This window comes from Rhopalosiphum padi, chromosome 3, assembly GCF_020882245.1.
Source record: "Rhopalosiphum padi isolate XX-2018 chromosome 3, ASM2088224v1, whole genome shotgun sequence".
Classification (NCBI taxonomy): Eukaryota; Metazoa; Arthropoda; class Insecta; order Hemiptera; family Aphididae; genus Rhopalosiphum; species Rhopalosiphum padi.
In genome coordinates this window covers 78,338,636-78,356,651 of record NC_083599.1, presented here as the reverse complement: position 1 = coordinate 78,356,651, position 18,016 = coordinate 78,338,636, and the positions used below count along the sequence as shown (strand labels likewise).

The 18,016-nt window shown below is 29.6% G+C and overlaps 2 protein-coding genes across 2 annotated transcripts; both read left to right on the top strand.

Moving 5' to 3' along the window:
- The first annotated feature begins 1,641 nt into the window (after positions 1-1,641).
- On the top strand, positions 1,642-2,734 carry LOC132925869 (peroxynitrite isomerase THAP4-like). Its single transcript, XM_060990229.1, has 3 exons — positions 1,642-1,978; positions 2,367-2,648; positions 2,731-2,734. Exons 1-3 carry the CDS (start codon positions 1,869-1,871, stop codon positions 2,732-2,734), a joined length of 396 nt encoding a protein of 131 aa, XP_060846212.1. The 5' UTR covers positions 1,642-1,868.
- Positions 2,735-10,285: 7,551 nt separating this feature from the next.
- Positions 10,286-11,186, top strand: LOC132925867 (E3 ubiquitin-protein ligase MARCHF3-like). The gene is made up of 4 exons (XM_060990228.1): positions 10,286-10,300; positions 10,373-10,544; positions 10,619-10,805; positions 10,974-11,186. Exons 1-4 carry the CDS (start codon positions 10,286-10,288, stop codon positions 11,161-11,163), a joined length of 564 nt encoding a protein of 187 aa, XP_060846211.1. The 3' UTR covers positions 11,164-11,186.
- The last annotated feature ends 6,830 nt before the right edge of the window (positions 11,187-18,016 follow it).

The window sequence follows — 18,016 nt, the reverse complement described above, 5'->3', positions numbered from 1 at the left end:
GAACCCGTAACCGACGAATTCGTCCCGGGCACTATCGTCATAACTGATATTTAGTCGATCGGCTTCCGACTTCCGCATCGCAACACACGCAGCACCCATATCGATATATGATTGTACTCGTTCGCCATTTATTATAGCGGTTTTAAAATATTTATTCTGACTCGCCGTTTCGCTATTTAATTGTAGTACCGACCGCTGTTTTCCGCTACCATTCGTCGTTGACGAGGCTTGTGGCACAGCATTTGATGTGTCATTTGCGCTCGGTTTATTGGTACGGCATTCGTTCGCTTTATGTCCTGGTTTAGAACACCGAAAACAAGTCACAGTAGTTTTTTTTGTACATTCTTTTGATGTATGACCGGCAACACGACATCGAAAGCAAATCAGTGATATTTTGTTCGGATTACTCGTTCCTGTCATACGCGTATGTTTCGCAACTGGATTTTCGTTCGATTTGTGTACATTTTTTTCCTTATCACGTTCGATGTAATCATTCGCCGATATTAAATGAGGTAATAAATCTGCCGGCTTTTTGTAATTGGATAGTGGACCCAAATAATCTCGGTATCGATCGTTTCCGATACCGCGGACCACTCATTGTATTTTTTCATTATCATCCATTCCAGCTCGATTACATCTAGACAATTTTTCATAGAAATACTCAATCATATTTTGACCCGATTTTCTAGAATAATTTTGAGCGTTCAGTTTTATTCGTAAGACGTCTTCATCTGTCGACGGAAAATTTTCTTTTAACAGTGGCACCCACTGTAACCACGTTCGTTCTTCTCTCGGCAAACTGTCCCTCCACAGTCGAGCTACTCCCGCGAGTTTTGTCAGCGCGAAATGTTGGACCGCAACATCGTCCCACTCGTATAGGACAGCATACTCTTCTACTTTATCGATCCACTTATCGATTGTCAGCGCGCCGTGCACAGGATCAAATTCCGGCACCACCATTGCTATATCCGCCAGATATCGTCGGTGTTGTGTCGTCGTATCGCTATCACCATATTTATTACTCTCAGTCATCGCGCACATGCGATAATTTCAACTCTACGAGTAATTAAATATATATAGCACGAAAACAACTCGCTCCGCTGAGCCACTCCCTGATATCGGATAAATATCACAAACGCGTCGTCGGACAGCCCCAGCTAATTTTAGCCTGGCCTTCGCACACACGGTACGAAATATTACGACTGGTCACTGGTGAAAATATTGCACGAATAATATTCACCCCAAAAAAAAATTGTACTCGCGTTATGCTAACGCTTTATATATATATATATAATATACACATATAAAAAAAAACTAAATCGAGTGTAGCGCACACACACGACTGATTTACCGCACAATTATTTCCGTATGAACCACACACCTGAACTGTTGTATACGACTAAAAAGTGAAGGAGGTTGGGATAGTTACGTCGTCGTATGTACCGGAGCGTAATAAAAAGATTGTTAATATTTTTAAACTAATTACTTTATTCCTCACGGGTAACAGAAATATAAATTAATCAGCCGTGGACACTATCACACATACAGCACGGTCTGTATCCGCGACTACACTAATTATAAAATTCGCGCGATACCACGCCGATCGCCCGCAAGGTTTATAGATACTAAAGGTTGCCTCATTTAAGAAATATTGAAAAAATAGGAGTGGAGGTATTTTGCGCCGTGACGTAATCGTCGTACATACTACACTATGATAAGCATTAAAAGCATGGATAGCATGCTTTCTTTTATTCTTTAGCCTTTTGCTTTTACGGCTTACACTGTTTACAGCGTTTATTTAATTATCATTATCTTTTTAAAATTTGTAATTTGTATTTTAAATTGTTTATTAGTACGCAATATTAATAATGGCTACAACCAATAAACATAAAGGTGGTTCTGTTTGTGCAGTTTCTACGTGTGTCAATTATTCTGGAAAATTAAAACAAGATGGAATATCTAATATATCTTTTCATAGGTAAATATTTTATTGTGTCTTTACTTATAATAACTAATTATTACTATATTTTTTCTATATATTATGTTTTTATATAAATGCCTTTATGCACTTGTATAGTTATGTTAATACAACAACTAGTTACTTATTATAATTGGTTTTTTAAGACAGTATAATTATTTTTTAAAAACTCCTTAATTGGTCAGAAGTAAAGCTGTATCTATTGGTTATTTTTGTATTATAATTAAAAATGATGAGTTTTTTATTTAATTATTAAACTAGATTTGTTATACTCAGAACGGCAATTACTCCAATTTAATTGAATAATTTTAGAATATTTAAAAATTATTTTATTTTATCTAATTTCATAAGTTAAATATTTATAAATAAATACATTTTTAATATTTAGGTTTCCAAAGAACTCGACTCTGCAGAAAGAATGGATTCTGAAATGTAAACGTGCTGACAATTGGAACCCTTCTTCTTCATTCATATGTTCTGCACATTTTAAGGATGACGAATTTATCCGTGATCTACAAGCCGAACTATTAGGATATGCTCCTAAAGGACGGAGATTAATACCTGATGTCATTCCCTCCTTAAACCTGCCTGGGCCTTGTATACAAGGAAATCAAGTTTCACATCAACTTCTAATCGCAGTAAAAGAATGGAAGCTAAATCCTCCAAACAGGTCAGTAGTATATCAATGCTATATAATTAAATTCTACTTCTTCAAATTATGCTATATTTTTGTCATACTGGGTATCCACCAGGTAATGCTATCTTTAATAACTTTCAATACAGCAAATATTTTACTTTTCTTTTTAACTTTTTTTTCTTATTAAATAAAAAATAATAATAAATATGTTTGTAATATAGACTAAAACTGTAATAATCATTAAAAAAAAAAGTAACACAAAATATTAATTGGATCAAAAATTATCCGTCAAATGAAAATTGAGGAAAAATACAAACCTGTAATTCAAACATACATCAAACAAAGAGTTTTTATTAGGATGAGATACTTAAACCAACATTCAAACTTATTAATTAAACAACGAAAAGCAAAAGCACAATTACAGAAAATGAAAAAACTTAAAAGGCTGATGACATAGGGCATAATATCGGTTATTAAATTTTAATATTTTATTTTTATTAGAACTTTATACTTATTATTATGTACCTAACACTAATTTTAAATTAACTATTCTGTGACAATTTTTTTTTTATTATTAAGTCATTAGCAAATATGTATTATGATAAGCATTTTTCAATTATTATTTTTATTATTATTAAGTATAACAAATTTAAATGTACTTTACTTTGACTGAATTTTTTATAAGTTGTGGTTTAAAAATTATGTTAAACATCCTATCTTAAAATAATTTGTATTATTAGTAGGATTTTATAATTATAGTCTGTAAAAAATATCAATTAATATTCTTTTGTTATTTTATGCATTGTTATTATAAATTATTGAAATGTACCATACCATGACTGATTTTTTTCTCATTTAATAAAATAAAAAATAAAATACTATTTTTAAGATAATGTTTTTATTATTTTATATATTACAAATTAAACGTATTAGGTATTCCTTTAAAGTCACACACGGTACTTTTTAAACACTATTTGACTTAGTAAATATGGCTGATGTAATTTATTCTTTATAATAATATATTACACATATAATAACAAAATATCATTAAATATTATTAGATATTGTAAAAAAAAAGGCCATTATCATGTATAAAAATAGAAAATGCGTATAATATTATATTATATAGGTGGTTTAAAATATATTCTAAATGGTGCACTCGAAAAAAAAATTTCCAGAGAGAAATTGTGTAAATTGTACGACGAAATACGTATAGAATATGAAGCCTCGGGCAGGCCGCCGCCGATGTTGTACGACAATGACGTCACTAGGTCGGGAATGGTGCAGGGGGTTTGAGTTTGTTTACATGACTATGAGGCAACCTTTAGTATCTATAAACCTTGGATCGCCCGGACCCGTGCTTTATCGATGGTCATATCAACACATCATTATCTCGGTGTTGGTGAGTTGCGGCCCGAACCCTAAATAACGTACGAGTTGCGGCCCGGGTTTATGAGAGGTACGTACGAATTGCGGCCATACAATAATCTACATACTACATATTATATAATATATACTATACATAGTCCATGTATATAAACATCACAATATAAATAATAAATAATAATACATATTTTTTAGTATTGTGTATATTATTAATATTTGTAATTTTAAGAATATAAATAAAAAAGAAATTCGTAAATTGATAAAATGCAATGTAATAAATATAATAAAATTCTATTGTTTTGGCAAAAACTTAAAACTTAACGATTTAACTAATTCAAAATTATCTATTTCTTTTAGCTCGAGTTTTGTCATCTGTTCTCTAATGAAAGCTTCTTTTTCACACATTTTCTTTGTTCTTACACTTTTACTTCTGAATTTTATGTATGTTTCAGATTGAACTTCTAGTAACACATCAACGAAGTTATAAATATTAGGATGGCTAGTGTAGAACGACATATTTAGTTTTGAATGGAAACTTTCACAGCTGTTAGTAGTACGGTTGCAGCTGGCAGTAAATTGTGCCCAAATATTTGGGTGGAATATAGCGTCTGGAGAAATATAGTTTTCAAAAATGTAGTCTGTATATTTCACAATTTGGTCATTTTCAGCAGACTGTATTGCTAAAAAGTCGTCAGTAAAGCAGTCAATGAAGTTTTCAGGCTCCAAAAATGGCAATCCAAAAAAATATTTTAAATAATGACTATCGTCTGTGTCACTATTGTATAGTTTAGTAAGTCCTAAACTTTGGATTTTCCTCCACCAACTTTGCCCCAAATGAAATCGATATCCTCTTATTTGTGCATTAGGGAAGACTTCCACTACAGCACTATGTATTGCTGATTCAAAATCTATAAAAATGTCAGTAGGAGAGCACGACATACCAACTACGGATATGGAGTGACGAATTACATGTTGAAATGCACACGTGTACGTAGTATTTAACTTGTTGGGTAGTAAAAAAAATACAAGAGGTACATGCACATCATTTTTAAGGCCATGTATGGTAAAAAGTTGTGTAAAGTTCTTTGGGCAGCTCTTGAAAGTCCCATCGACGTATATTTTCTTTACGTCACATAGCACTTTTATATTTTGTTGCGTAGAAAACCCAACTATCGAATTTACTTTATCGTTTACAAACAAAAATTGTTCACCCATGTTGGTTTTAATTTCCATGGACCCCAAAGCAAAATGTAACTCTTCAATGCAGCTCGGCAGAGGGGGATGCACAGATAGACGGGCACGATGAATATTATGTCGAATTAATGATAAATCATTGTTAGTCAAAGTCGGTATATCACCATGTTTCAATTCCGAGCGAATAAGTTTAGACGGTTTACAAGAAATGTCAACTAAAGCTTTTCTTTTCAGAGAATTACTCATTATTTGCCTGTTTAGAACTTTTTCGTCAGGTTTTCTATGTTCGTGATTGGTATTACTATCAACTATTATATTTGAAGGTGATAATTTAATAAAGCACTTACAATTTTTGAAACAGCAAGGCCACCGTTGTACATCATCTTGTAGTGTCTTATGAAAACGGAATTTGTAGCCATCGTAGATAATAAGTGGCTTCGATTTTTCACTGTATACAAATTCCATAACGAAATATTCAAATACGTTTAAAATATTATACAAACGATACACACTTATACGAACAAAGATTGATTTCGGACTAAATACGATTTTCATTTTGTCATTTGAAATTATCCGATTATCGTAGTTAATGCAAGTCATATGACAGATAATACAATAACACGATCTATATTATCTTTATTATATCATATAAAAATATAACTTGCCATAGGTATCGATCGAACAATTCGTTTATCACTATATGTATAGCCATCTGACAGGTACATAGTACATATAGTTACTAGCCAATAGGTACATAGGTAATGATAATTATACGGGCCGCAACTCACCTATACCTAAAATATTGTCGGGCCGCAACTAACCTACGGCTAAAATATTGTCGGGCCGGAATTCACCGGTCTCCAACACCGGAAACGACACGCCGGGCCGCAACTCACCCACAGCCCATTATCCAATCGGGCGGACGGCGGCCAGGTATACGCGACGAATCTACAAAATTAATAATAATATGGCACAATATTAATTACAAATATCAAATTACCACAGATCTGTATTCGGTAACTTTTTTACTAGGTTATGTAGGAAAAATAATTGATGTTTTAGAAAAGTTAACATATTTTTTAAGGCTTATAGAAAACAAAAATCAAAAATCTGTTTCTTACATAAACTAGAAAAGAGGATGATAAATTCATACATATTTTTGAAACAATAATCGGACATCAGGAAGTACCTAAACTAATCTTTCGCTTATTGGTCTAAAGCTACGAAAAATACGGAGTGCTCCAACCACCTTAAACTGTGTACATAAAAAAATGTATGGATTATTTATATATATAATATTCCAAAAAAATATAAGTTATTTTAAAATGCAAACATAAAGAATGTAGTCAATGTGTAACAATAATTATTCAGTTTTATGTTTCTCCTGAAAAGTACCAAAATTTTAGTTACGAGGTATTGTCATTAGTGTAACGATATGAAATATGAATATCACAAAATACATATCATCAGAATAGATGATATATAAATATTAGCTTATTATATATACCTAATTTATTTGTGATGAATATAAATCATATTACATCATTATGAATATAAAATATAATCATATGACGAAATGTATGATTTATTTCGCCATATAATAAAAATATTGGAGACGAACACCGTGTTAGACACGACTGTGGCCTAACAATGTTAAAGTTTAAATATACATAAAACCTTAAAGTAAGTATAATTTATAATGTTCTGTTTGTAGTTTTAAATTAATATTTATATAACATTAAAAATATAATCGTATATAAATATTTAGCTTTTATCATTAATTCAATATTATATTAGTGTTAGAAATTTAATACTCTTAATATAATATTACTTCAATACTACTGGAGTATTATAATATACACATCAAATATATAATTGGTATTTAATATTTCAGGATGTTTAATGTTAGAATATTGCTATGTGGGTTAGCGCCAATAAAACGATATGATCGAAAATGAGGCGATTAGCGCCAATAACGCGAAATATAATATTAATACGGCAATTCGCGCACGTATATATTTTTTGTAGAAATACTAGCACCCACGCAATTTAATGTAGATACTAATAAATATTATACGATAATAAGTAATACAACCAAAAAAAAAAATGGCGATTATAACAATAATAAAAACAGTATCACTAGCTATTTGAGCCACTAAATAAATGTATTTATTTAATGTATGAATAGGATTAGCGCACTTTTTGAGTATAATAATATAATTCGCAACGGCCTAACTCACACGACGTATGGAGAAATAAACTTACGGTGGCCGTGTTATCTCGGTCCACTGACAAGCCGGCGGCGGCATATAATAAGGTTAATACTACTGCTAGAAGGTTTTTTAAGAATCATCATATATCAGCTTAAATCACCGGTATTGATGAAACGCTGATTATATGGTTTGGAGTTATTCTTCTGTCTATCAAGTGGTCAAAAAATAAATTTGATTAAATTTAAAAGATTATTGTTGGGCAGGGGCGTCATTTCAGATTTTGAAAGGGTGGGGAAACTGATTACATTTTCCGACTTTATAATATTTTAAAAATTATGGTAACCTATATATTTAATATTTATAGACGATAGACCATCAACAAAATATTTTTTTCGGAAAAAAAACATGTAAGGGTTAGTAATGAATAATGATATCATGATGATAAACAAAGAACATGACACGTTTTAATTTACTCAATTAAATAATAACATTAAAGGTAGAAATACATTAATTTATTTACTTATCCTATAAGTTACCATACACATAATTAAGTAACCATCACTTAAATTGTAAGTACTTATAAAATATTACTTAATTTAATTTTTAAAATTTGTAATATCTTATAGTTCAGTTAAAAATTAAATTAATTCATAAACAATTTCAAAAAACTAAATAAATAGGTATTAAATAAATTCAATTTACCATTGACTCAGATGTAAGATCACTCTTTATAGTCTGAAATAAAATGTTAATCATAAAATAATTAAGTATAATAAAATTACAATAATATAAATAATCCAAGTAGGTTATCAAATTAAAATTATTTAATAATTACTTGTTTTAGAAAATTTTTCGAGCCAAGTCGAATGGGTTATTTGGTGCCCTACATGTTTGACCCGTGTACATTTTCCTCCGTGTATATTATTTTCGTGTTTGCTACGGTAGTCATCATCAAATACACTGCCACAAATCAAACATTCTAGTTTTATTCTTTTTCTTTTCTTTGTAGAAACTTCACTCATTTTAAATTTAATATTTTAATTACAAAGCAATAAATCAGAATAATCAGATATTAATAATAATATAAATATTGTTATGTATAATAAGTAATAATACAATAATAGTAATAAATAGTAATACTAATTAATGATTATATCATGGTAGTCGGCAATCGGCGTTCGATGATATCAAAACTATCAATTTGTTGTTGTATACCTATTTTTAGAATTTCTCTAGATATTCCATAAAAGTGTTTCGCCGTTTCGCGTAATAACGATTGTCATAAGCCGAGGAGGAGCCAGTGTTTCCCAACATTTTAATAAACCGTGAATGTGTATTTAAAAGAGAATATTATCTGATTTCTGAGTACAAAATAGTAAATACAAATTTAGTATTTACCGATTTTAGCATTTGATCATAGGACAAAGAATTTGCCGACTTCTTAAAATGTCTTAGAGTGGGGCATTTGCCATAGTCTGCCCCCCCAAATGACGCCACTGTTGTTGGGATACTGCAAATCTGTATGCAAGATTGTGTGAATGGTATAACATGCCACACAGCGTACATAAAATACTGATTCATGGGTTTGTAATAATAAGTTCTTTTGTAATACCAATTGGTCAGTTGAGTAAAGAGGCTCACGAATCCCAAAATAAGGATTTAAAAAGGTATCAAATTACACAAGAAAAACATAACTAATTTATACGAATACGGACTTAATTAACAGGCTACTTCTATCCTCAGATCCTAAAATAAGCGGAATTTAAGAAGTTAATCAAAACAGATTTTTCTCCGTTGAAGTCAAGCGGCTATTAGAAGAGAACGATTCCGACAATGATTCAAACGCGGACGAAAGTAAAGTAGAAACGGACGAAGAAAATTAAAAATATACAAAAATTACCTATGAATTGTCAATTAATTATTAATATAGGTACCTATTGTAAAATGCATACATTTAATTATCAATGTACCTACACTGTTAACTTAAAACTATAAAATTTATAATTTGAAAAAAAATTTAATTTAATGGGTAAAAACATAAAAAATGGTAGAAAAGTAAAATAGCATGAATCATAATATAAAATTACTCAATTGAACGAATTGTTGAAAAAATAAAAATAAAAATATGATATTTTAATTTTGGCCAGATATTTTCGAATTTAAAACACTGTGTGTTCATGGGTACTAAGACATTTATTTCTAAATTTCGAGGAGGTAATGAAAACGTGGTAATGTGGGACCACGAGGAAAACACCTATGGCGTTTTTTCCGAACACTATCAGGAGCATGAATACTTGTTTTTTGATTTTATATGTTTCTATTTATAAGCAGGTCACTGACTTTGTGTCATCACAAAAGTAATTCCACTGAATCAGCGATCGTTGTCCAAATTACTTAACTAAAATTCCCATCATAATAACTATAATTTTTGGATTTTGTGGCCTTCAATAACAATAAACAAAGAAAATGAAATATTTTTTATTTAGACAAAATTTTATTTTTAATTAATTATTTTTTACAAGTAAATGTTTTTTTTTAAGGGGCTTTGCAGTTTCAAAGTCCCCCTTAACAATTAAAGATTTGAGAGATACAGAAAGTAGGTATGCTATAGTTTAGAAACACCTTTACGTTAAATCAGAGTTCTAAGCAGGCTGACCCAAATCATTCTCAAAGCTGGCTCTCTAAAAAAAAAAAATGATAATTCCATGCTCACTTATTATTCCGTCCAATATTTTTAAACATGCACCTGTTCATAGTTCAATATAAAATAATATATTTATAAAGTTTCTATGACAAAAAAACGGTTTTAAGTTAGTTAATAAATAAAACATGATTAAATTAATGACAACAATAGTTTTAAAAAATTGAACAGAAAATATGTCAGAAGCTATAGTACATATTTTATTCCCAGGTATTGATCTTATTTCATTTGTTAGAAAAATATTGTATATTAATACATTTTAGAAATTTGTAGGTACTCTCAATATTGAAAATCAAGATTCGTACTCTAGCACTAGAGAAAATGAATTAAGTTCATCAATTAATGAAAAAGTTCCTATTGAAGCTTCGGGAAATGAAATAAGAACAGATAATTTGGTACCTACATCATCTGGATTCAATGACTCTGAAATTCCAAGTTAATATAAACCTACAAAAGAAGTAATTATTTTATTTTTATCTACTACAAGTTCTTGTTCTATATATTTTCAGCACCCAATCTTTGTAGAATATGTTTACAGTCTGATTTGGATGAATCAAATAAATGCATCTCTCCTTGCTTTTGTCGTGGGAGTATATCTAAGGTGCATAAAACATGTTTAGAAAAATGGCTCCTTCAAGCCAGCTCTACTGTTTGTGAAATTTGTACATTTGTATATAAAACCAGACGGGTCACAAAGTAATATTGAAATATAAAAACAATACACTATTTTATGGTGAACAATTATATTTTATACGATATTACTTCGTCATTTTTACAAATAAAATTATACTATTACAATGTAAAAATAAAATAAATTTTAATATAAAATTACACGACTAATTTAGTATATTCATTATATTATAGATATTCATTACTAGGATCAATTAAAGCATGGTTTTTCAGTAGTGAAAGCATAGAAGAAATTAAAGAATTATTTTATGACGGATGTGTGTTGGTTATTACATTACCATTTATATCCTTATTTTCGTACATAGGATTTTCTATAACCGAGCATATTTTCAACACAGATGTACAGGTAATAAAAATACAGTAACAATTTAAAATGTTATAGTGGTATTAAATTTAACAACATCTATTTTATAACATTGTATACACTATACATATTATCTAATTTTAATTTTTTAATTTGTTTACATTTAAGTTTTTTCTTTAATTCGATTTTAGGTAACTGGGTAGATTAATTTATAAAAATATTATGTCAACCACTCATGTACCTCTGCTTCCTCCATTATCTTCCTCTCTCAGAAACTATAACCTTTAATCCATTATCTCATTCTAGATACATTCACTACATTTGTACTATAATAAAATAGAAGCTATTTTTTGTATCGAAAAAGTACTCTAAATAGATTTAAATATATTTTTCACCGATAGATCAGTCAGGTTACGGGGAAGGTTTTAATGTATAATTTGTCTTGGAATATTAATTGGGTGGCGCAAAATAAAGAATAATACTTCATATACTCATACTCAGCGGTCTCGGGTTCAAAATAGACTCGTTAACACTTAATTTGTTTTGGTTTATCGTAAGTAGCATGAAGAAAAGTAAAAACAGTATTCCGTATGTACCAAGGAAGAAAAATCGATTTCTTATTGAGTTCCTTGTAACCGTTGCAAACTGTTCCCATTACCGCGATCACATCACTATGTATTTAATCGGTACATTTGATTTGTCTGCCATACTGAAAAATGTGAACAGTAGCACACTCAATAAGTGAAATCTTTTAACGTTATTGGTGTATTTTTCACATTATTGTGTGCGTGCTATAACTACGTCGACGATGGAGCATGATCTCGAAGTATTAGATATATTTGCTTGATGTAGTAGTGGCGTGGTGGTGATATTGTACATTGGTAAGCGTTAAAATAAACCCATGTAATAAAATAAAGTAAAAAATAAAATAAAGTTTATTAATAATGAAAATATTTGGAAAATATTGAAATTATATATTTACAAATATTGATAAGCGCAGTATATTATTTTGGTTGTATAGTTTAGGTACAGATCTATAAATAACGTCAGAATGCTTAAAAGAAAATCACAATTATCCATTTTAGAAAAAAAAATACAGGACAAAATTAATAATAATAAAATTTTTTTTAAATAGTAATATCTTAATATATTTATATATATTTTATTGATTTTTAATTTTGAAAAAACATAATTTGTAATAACGCTGTATAAGATTAATTTCATGTATTTAACTTTTTTTAAAAAAACCTTATTAAAACATTTTGATGACGATTGTTCAGACATGTCTTCACTATTTAATTTTTTATATTTTTCTGAAGAACTAATTAATTTTAATAATTATTAGTGTTCTAAAAGAAATGTATGTAATTCTGTATATGAAACATTTTTAAAACGTTGTTTTACGATTTTTTTCATCTATCCATAAAACGTGTGTAATAAAAAATACTCTTTCTACCGACGTGTTAATTCCGGGAATAGTCATTGAATACTCTAAAACAGTAGTTTTCAACCTTTTTAACCGTGTGGCATACTTCGCCTCCTACACAATTTTCACGGCACACCAATACATATAACATGTAAAGTATATTATATATATATATATATATATATACCTATATATACATATAAATACATACTAATAAAACTATTAACAGATTTTTCGCGACACACTCCAAGATCGCTCACAGCAAAAAGCTCTTAAGACTGTAGGTCACTTTTCTTGTGACATAAAATATGATTTAAATGTAGAATATAAATCTATTATTCTAGAAACAGCTGGCTGAAAGGAAAACCAACGCGTTTTTAAAGATCCTAAAATAATTTTGTACTCAATCTCAATACTAACAAAATCGCAAAAATCCTTTAATTTGTCTATAGGAACTATATAAATATGAATATACTGAAATATTTTGTTAATTATGAGTTCAATTTCAGTTAGCAAAATATCAGCACTAATATGCATATCATTGTGCGGAATATGAGCAGCACAGTCAATACCGGAAATATTTCTTTTTAATTTTTAATTTGGAATTGCAATAACGTTATTTAAGCCTTTTCTCGAGACGCCACCAAAATTTGTATTGCAGTTGTCACTCGAAAATGCAACAACATTATTTAATAAATTATATTTTTTTTTAAACATTCATTATATAATCTGATAAAATATTTGATATTTTTCAGTTTAAATTCATAAATTCTAACACTTATTTTTACTCCTTCTAGGGGGTTATAATACCGAATTAGAATTGGAACCCGTTTTAAATTTTTATGGTTTGATGTTTGCATAATTGTTAAAAATTTAATGGATTTAAGTTCATCTAACATCTGTGGAATGGAAAAAGGATAATGATTTACTATTATAGATTCACATTTTATATGAGCACAGGAAAATATTTTTTTTGTAAATTGTTTTTATAATTTTAAATAGATTTTTTCGTGGTTTAACTGTAAAAACAAAATATAATAATAAATAATAATAAATAACAATTTGATCAGAAAAAAAAACTGGACAAAAAACGTCCAGAAAGAAGTTTGTCAGGACAACAGGACATAATGCTGAAATAAAGGACAATCCTGTAAAAAAACAGGACGTATGGTCCTAACCTAGACTAAAGTATACCGAACGGAAGGGACTTCTTTTAAGAACACACAGTGTCTTGCAAGTCAAATAGAAGCGCATTGCAATTTTGTGCTAAAGAATCTAGCAGCTTGCAAGTCAAAGAGAAATTACCTCTGTAGGACATACTAGGGAGTCTAGTACCGTAAGGTCACAGCTACTGGCTAACCATATAGAGAATATATCAGTTATACGTGCTAAGAAGTGACTATTTAAACTTAGGTAGCATGTGTTAGAAGTACGCGCTGTGGAGTTACGTTGAATGTTAGTATTAGGCAGCATTTAACAGTGGTGCATTTTGTACGGTCAACAAAGTTGCACGGGGGCGGCTAGTTCTCAAAAATTATTTTTATAAGTCATTATTCTCTTCAATCTTAAATCTTTTTTTTCGTCTCCTCGTATTATACACCAATAATATTATTAACACTCGCCTATTCACTCACAAATCAGTGATAGGACAAACAATCTTTAGGACCCTCTTTATTGACGTATTAAACATCAGCCATCGTTCTAATGCGACCTAATTTTAATCGCTACTAACAATAGGCTTAATAATAACATATAGGAATTGCATAATGTATAAATAATATATATACATTATAAATATATTATCATAATATATTATACATTTAACATTTTTAAATCAATATTTTTCAGATAAAATATGACATGGTTTATCGAGTTGTATCATTTAGCGCTTGTTGGGCAATACTGTGCGCAGATTTTTTCTTTTGTTTCTGGACTTCTTGCCGACTACAACATCATGTTTTAAATTGGTATAATTTCTACAAAAATAATCAATCGATAATTTTAGAATCGGAATTTCCAGAGGATTCTATGTGAATCCATTAATTGTCAAAGACGTTTAATCGAGATGTGAAACTAAAATTATACAACATTTTTAATAAAAAGTTTTAAAAATCAAAAATAATTTTTAAAATTGTAAATAAATTGATATTTTCAAAAAGTATATACACAGTGAATCTCACTCATTATTTCAAAATCTTTTAACATTTTTTTACATAATTTGCAGTCGAAATAGAATTACATTTTATCAATTTTTTTTAAATTTTTTATCTTTATAACTTTAAAGATTTTACTTTTTTGAATGATAACATACATTTTTAGTTAAATATCCTGATATTATGTGATATTTCTGATAATTATTGTTCGGAGTATATCGATACATAAAAATTGATATTTGGACGAGTAGTTTAGACGTAATAACACAGAATTATATAGGTATAACGATAAGATAACGAACTCCACTATCGATTAATCCTGTTTTTTGGATTGAATTAAATAGTATTTTATATGCTAAGTATTAATTTTTGTATAATAAATGTGATGTTTTGCCCACCAACAAAATGATGGCAACTGCTACGGAGCTCCACTGATAACAATATAAATAATATAGGAGTTTCTTATCTAATGTAATAAAGTAACACAGCTTGGACGCTTCTTGTGTATTACCAAACAGGGCTGGCGCGAAAAATTATTCATGGGGGTGTCAAAATAATAAAATGCCGACTTTAATATTTATTTTACCTACCTGAATTTAATGAGACCTTTTTGTAAAGACATTGTTATGTATAAATAACATCCTATTAAAATTAAAATTTGTAAGTAACTAACAAACGTATTTAAATTTATAGTTCACACTTCTATAGAAATAAAAAAAAAATTAATTTTGATTCGACGTTCTTTTAATGCAGCCCAATTGATTATCAGATCTTCCAAATTTAAGTTATCAACGATATCTTTGTCCGAGTTTAAAATCATGAAGTCATCAAGTCTATTTGCTGCCATTTTTGTACGAAGGTGGTTTTTAATAATTTTTAATTTACTAAACGAACGTTCGTTAGAGGCTGTTGTCACGGGTGCTGTAAAACTTAATCCACAAAGTGAATTTGCTACAGGAACAAGAGTTTTCAACGATTCAGAAACATTCAAAACCTTCTACGTAAATCTTCTTGTATTTTCATGTTCCGTTTTATGACGAAGTATGTTTATTTGACATAATATAGCATCGTAATCAGTAACCAATGAAGGTGGAAATAATCCACAAGCTTTTTCGACATCTTCGGTTCTAATATAATTTTTTGTTGGTATGCTTAATATTTTAAATATTGGTTTAACTATTTTAAAACAATCTCTTAAATTATTAGCAGATTCATTAATTATCGTGTCCAATACCTCTTTAAATTCTTTCCTATAAAATGTTTGTAAATTAAATATTGCTTGTGTAGAAGAATTACATTCATTTTTTTAGTCAATTTCGTTGTCTGTGAAACCTATTAAAATCTGCATTAGAATCAACGTTAAGTTTTTTTAGCAAATATTTCAGCACTAGTTATAATATTATTTATTTGAGACTCATCTTCATTTATTTCTTTTAAGGATTTTATGCAAGACTCAAAATAAGAATAGCATCGATAATATTTAAGTTTTCAGTTTCGAGTTGTTCGGTTAAAACTTTCATTTGATACATAATATGTTTCATTAAATAAATTCATACTTTAAAATCAAATGATAACATTTTTTTTTCGAGACCTAATGCTTGAGCTCGTGTTTTATTGTCAATATTTGTATCATTAATTAATTCTTTCAATACGTCTAGTATATATTCAAATAAAATCCAAACAGCCTTAATCGATTCAGCACGAGCAGTCCACCGTGTCATCGATAAATTACGTAATTTTAATTTGATATCAACTTCCAATAATTTATTGTTTAAATAAAAATAACACTTAGTGCTTGAATTAAAAAACACATAAAGACTTTCTAATACTGAAAAAAATGACTGATTGTGGTGCTAGCAGAACAACAGTGTTCAATAAATGTAATTGTACGATGTGCTTGACAAGGTATGAAAGGTATGTTGTGTCTAACGATTCTTGATAGCATAGCTTATGTACCTAAATTTTTACCGGTCATGCTACTTGCAAAAGCTTATGACTGGCATAAGCGTGCGCTAGGGGTAGTCAGAGTAGGCACTTGACTACTCTGTGAACAATGCGAACAAACCCCCCTTCCATTTACATAATATTATGTTTCAACATAATATTTCAACATGTCCGTAAACGGTAAAATGTAAGAAATAAGAATATTGGAAAAATAAAAAAAAAAATATATCGTGGTTAGTAACTGCCATGACAAAATAAATTTATCACAATTTTATTTTATTAATTTATTTTATCATGGTAACCGCTGTCCAAGCACCGAGTCCTATCGCGACCCACACTGGTTGATTTTGGTTTACAAAACCTGATATCACAACAGTACATGCTATCAGTATTTTCAATCAACCACGAACATAGAATCGGTAATCGGTATTTAAAATCGTGGTAGCTCTATGGCCTATGCCGTAGACCGTTGAATAATATCAATATTCGTTTATGATAATATTATAAGGTATACGTGGTTTTGCGGTTTTGCCGAATGTGACTAACGATTAACGAATCACAAAATGGTTTTAGTAATTGGAAAATGGCTTGTCAAAAGTTTAAGTTACACCAAACCTTTAGATCACATTTAAACAGTGTTACATCAATGACAGATTTTTTAAATTCCAATTTAATAGATTTGCTTTTAATGGAGGAAAACAAAAAGTTGCTTAATGAAAGGGAAAAAAAAAATAACCGATGTATGCATAGACTCATAGATATAACATTGTACCTTGGTATTGGGGGAAAATCATTTCGTGGACACAACGAAAAAGAAAGTGATGTCCATAGAGGCCTATTTTTTTTAGTCAGACTTTTAACAAAATACGATCCTATTTTAAAGGAACATTTTTATTCTGGACCCCGTAATGCATTATATCATATCAATCGCATACAGAATGATATTATTGCATCAATAAACACAGTGTTAAAAAATAAATTGAAGTCTGTTATAAAAAATCAACAAATATCTATAATTGCTGATGAAACCTCCGACATTGGTCCACCACGAGCAACTGTCAATTCTCTCTCTCTCTCTGCAGTATTCAATCTAATGATTGGTTTGCAGCAAATTCCATGCTTCTCTATCACTAGCTTTTCTCTTCAGTTCTTGGTATGAGTTACATCCTTGATCTTCCATTATCAGACTTATGTATTGCAATCTTGGTCTTCCCCTATGGTTTTTTCCGTCGATTACACCTTCTAAGATTAGTAATAGCAGCCCATCATGTCTTAAAATATGACCTATTAATTCGTTTCGTCTTTTCTGTATACTCTTCCATATTGATTTCCTCTCCGATACCTTTTCTAAAACTTCTTCATTAGTGATTCTATCAGCCCAACTTATCTT

Bases quoted from the DNA above. Each gene is read 5' to 3' on its own strand.
- LOC132925869 (XM_060990229.1), top strand. From the start codon at position 1,869: ATGGCTACAACCAATAAACATAAAGGTGGTTCTGTTTGTGCAGTTTCT. The intron at 1,979-2,366 runs GTAAATATTTTA...TTTAATATTTAG, and splicing joins TCTAATATATCTTTTCATAG to GTTTCCAAAGAACTCGACTC.
- LOC132925867 (XM_060990228.1), top strand. The intron at 10,545-10,618 runs GTTAATATAAAC...ATATATTTTCAG, and splicing joins CAATGACTCTGAAATTCCAA to CACCCAATCTTTGTAGAATA. The intron at 10,806-10,973 runs GTAATATTGAAA...ATTATATTATAG, and splicing joins AAAACCAGACGGGTCACAAA to ATATTCATTACTAGGATCAA.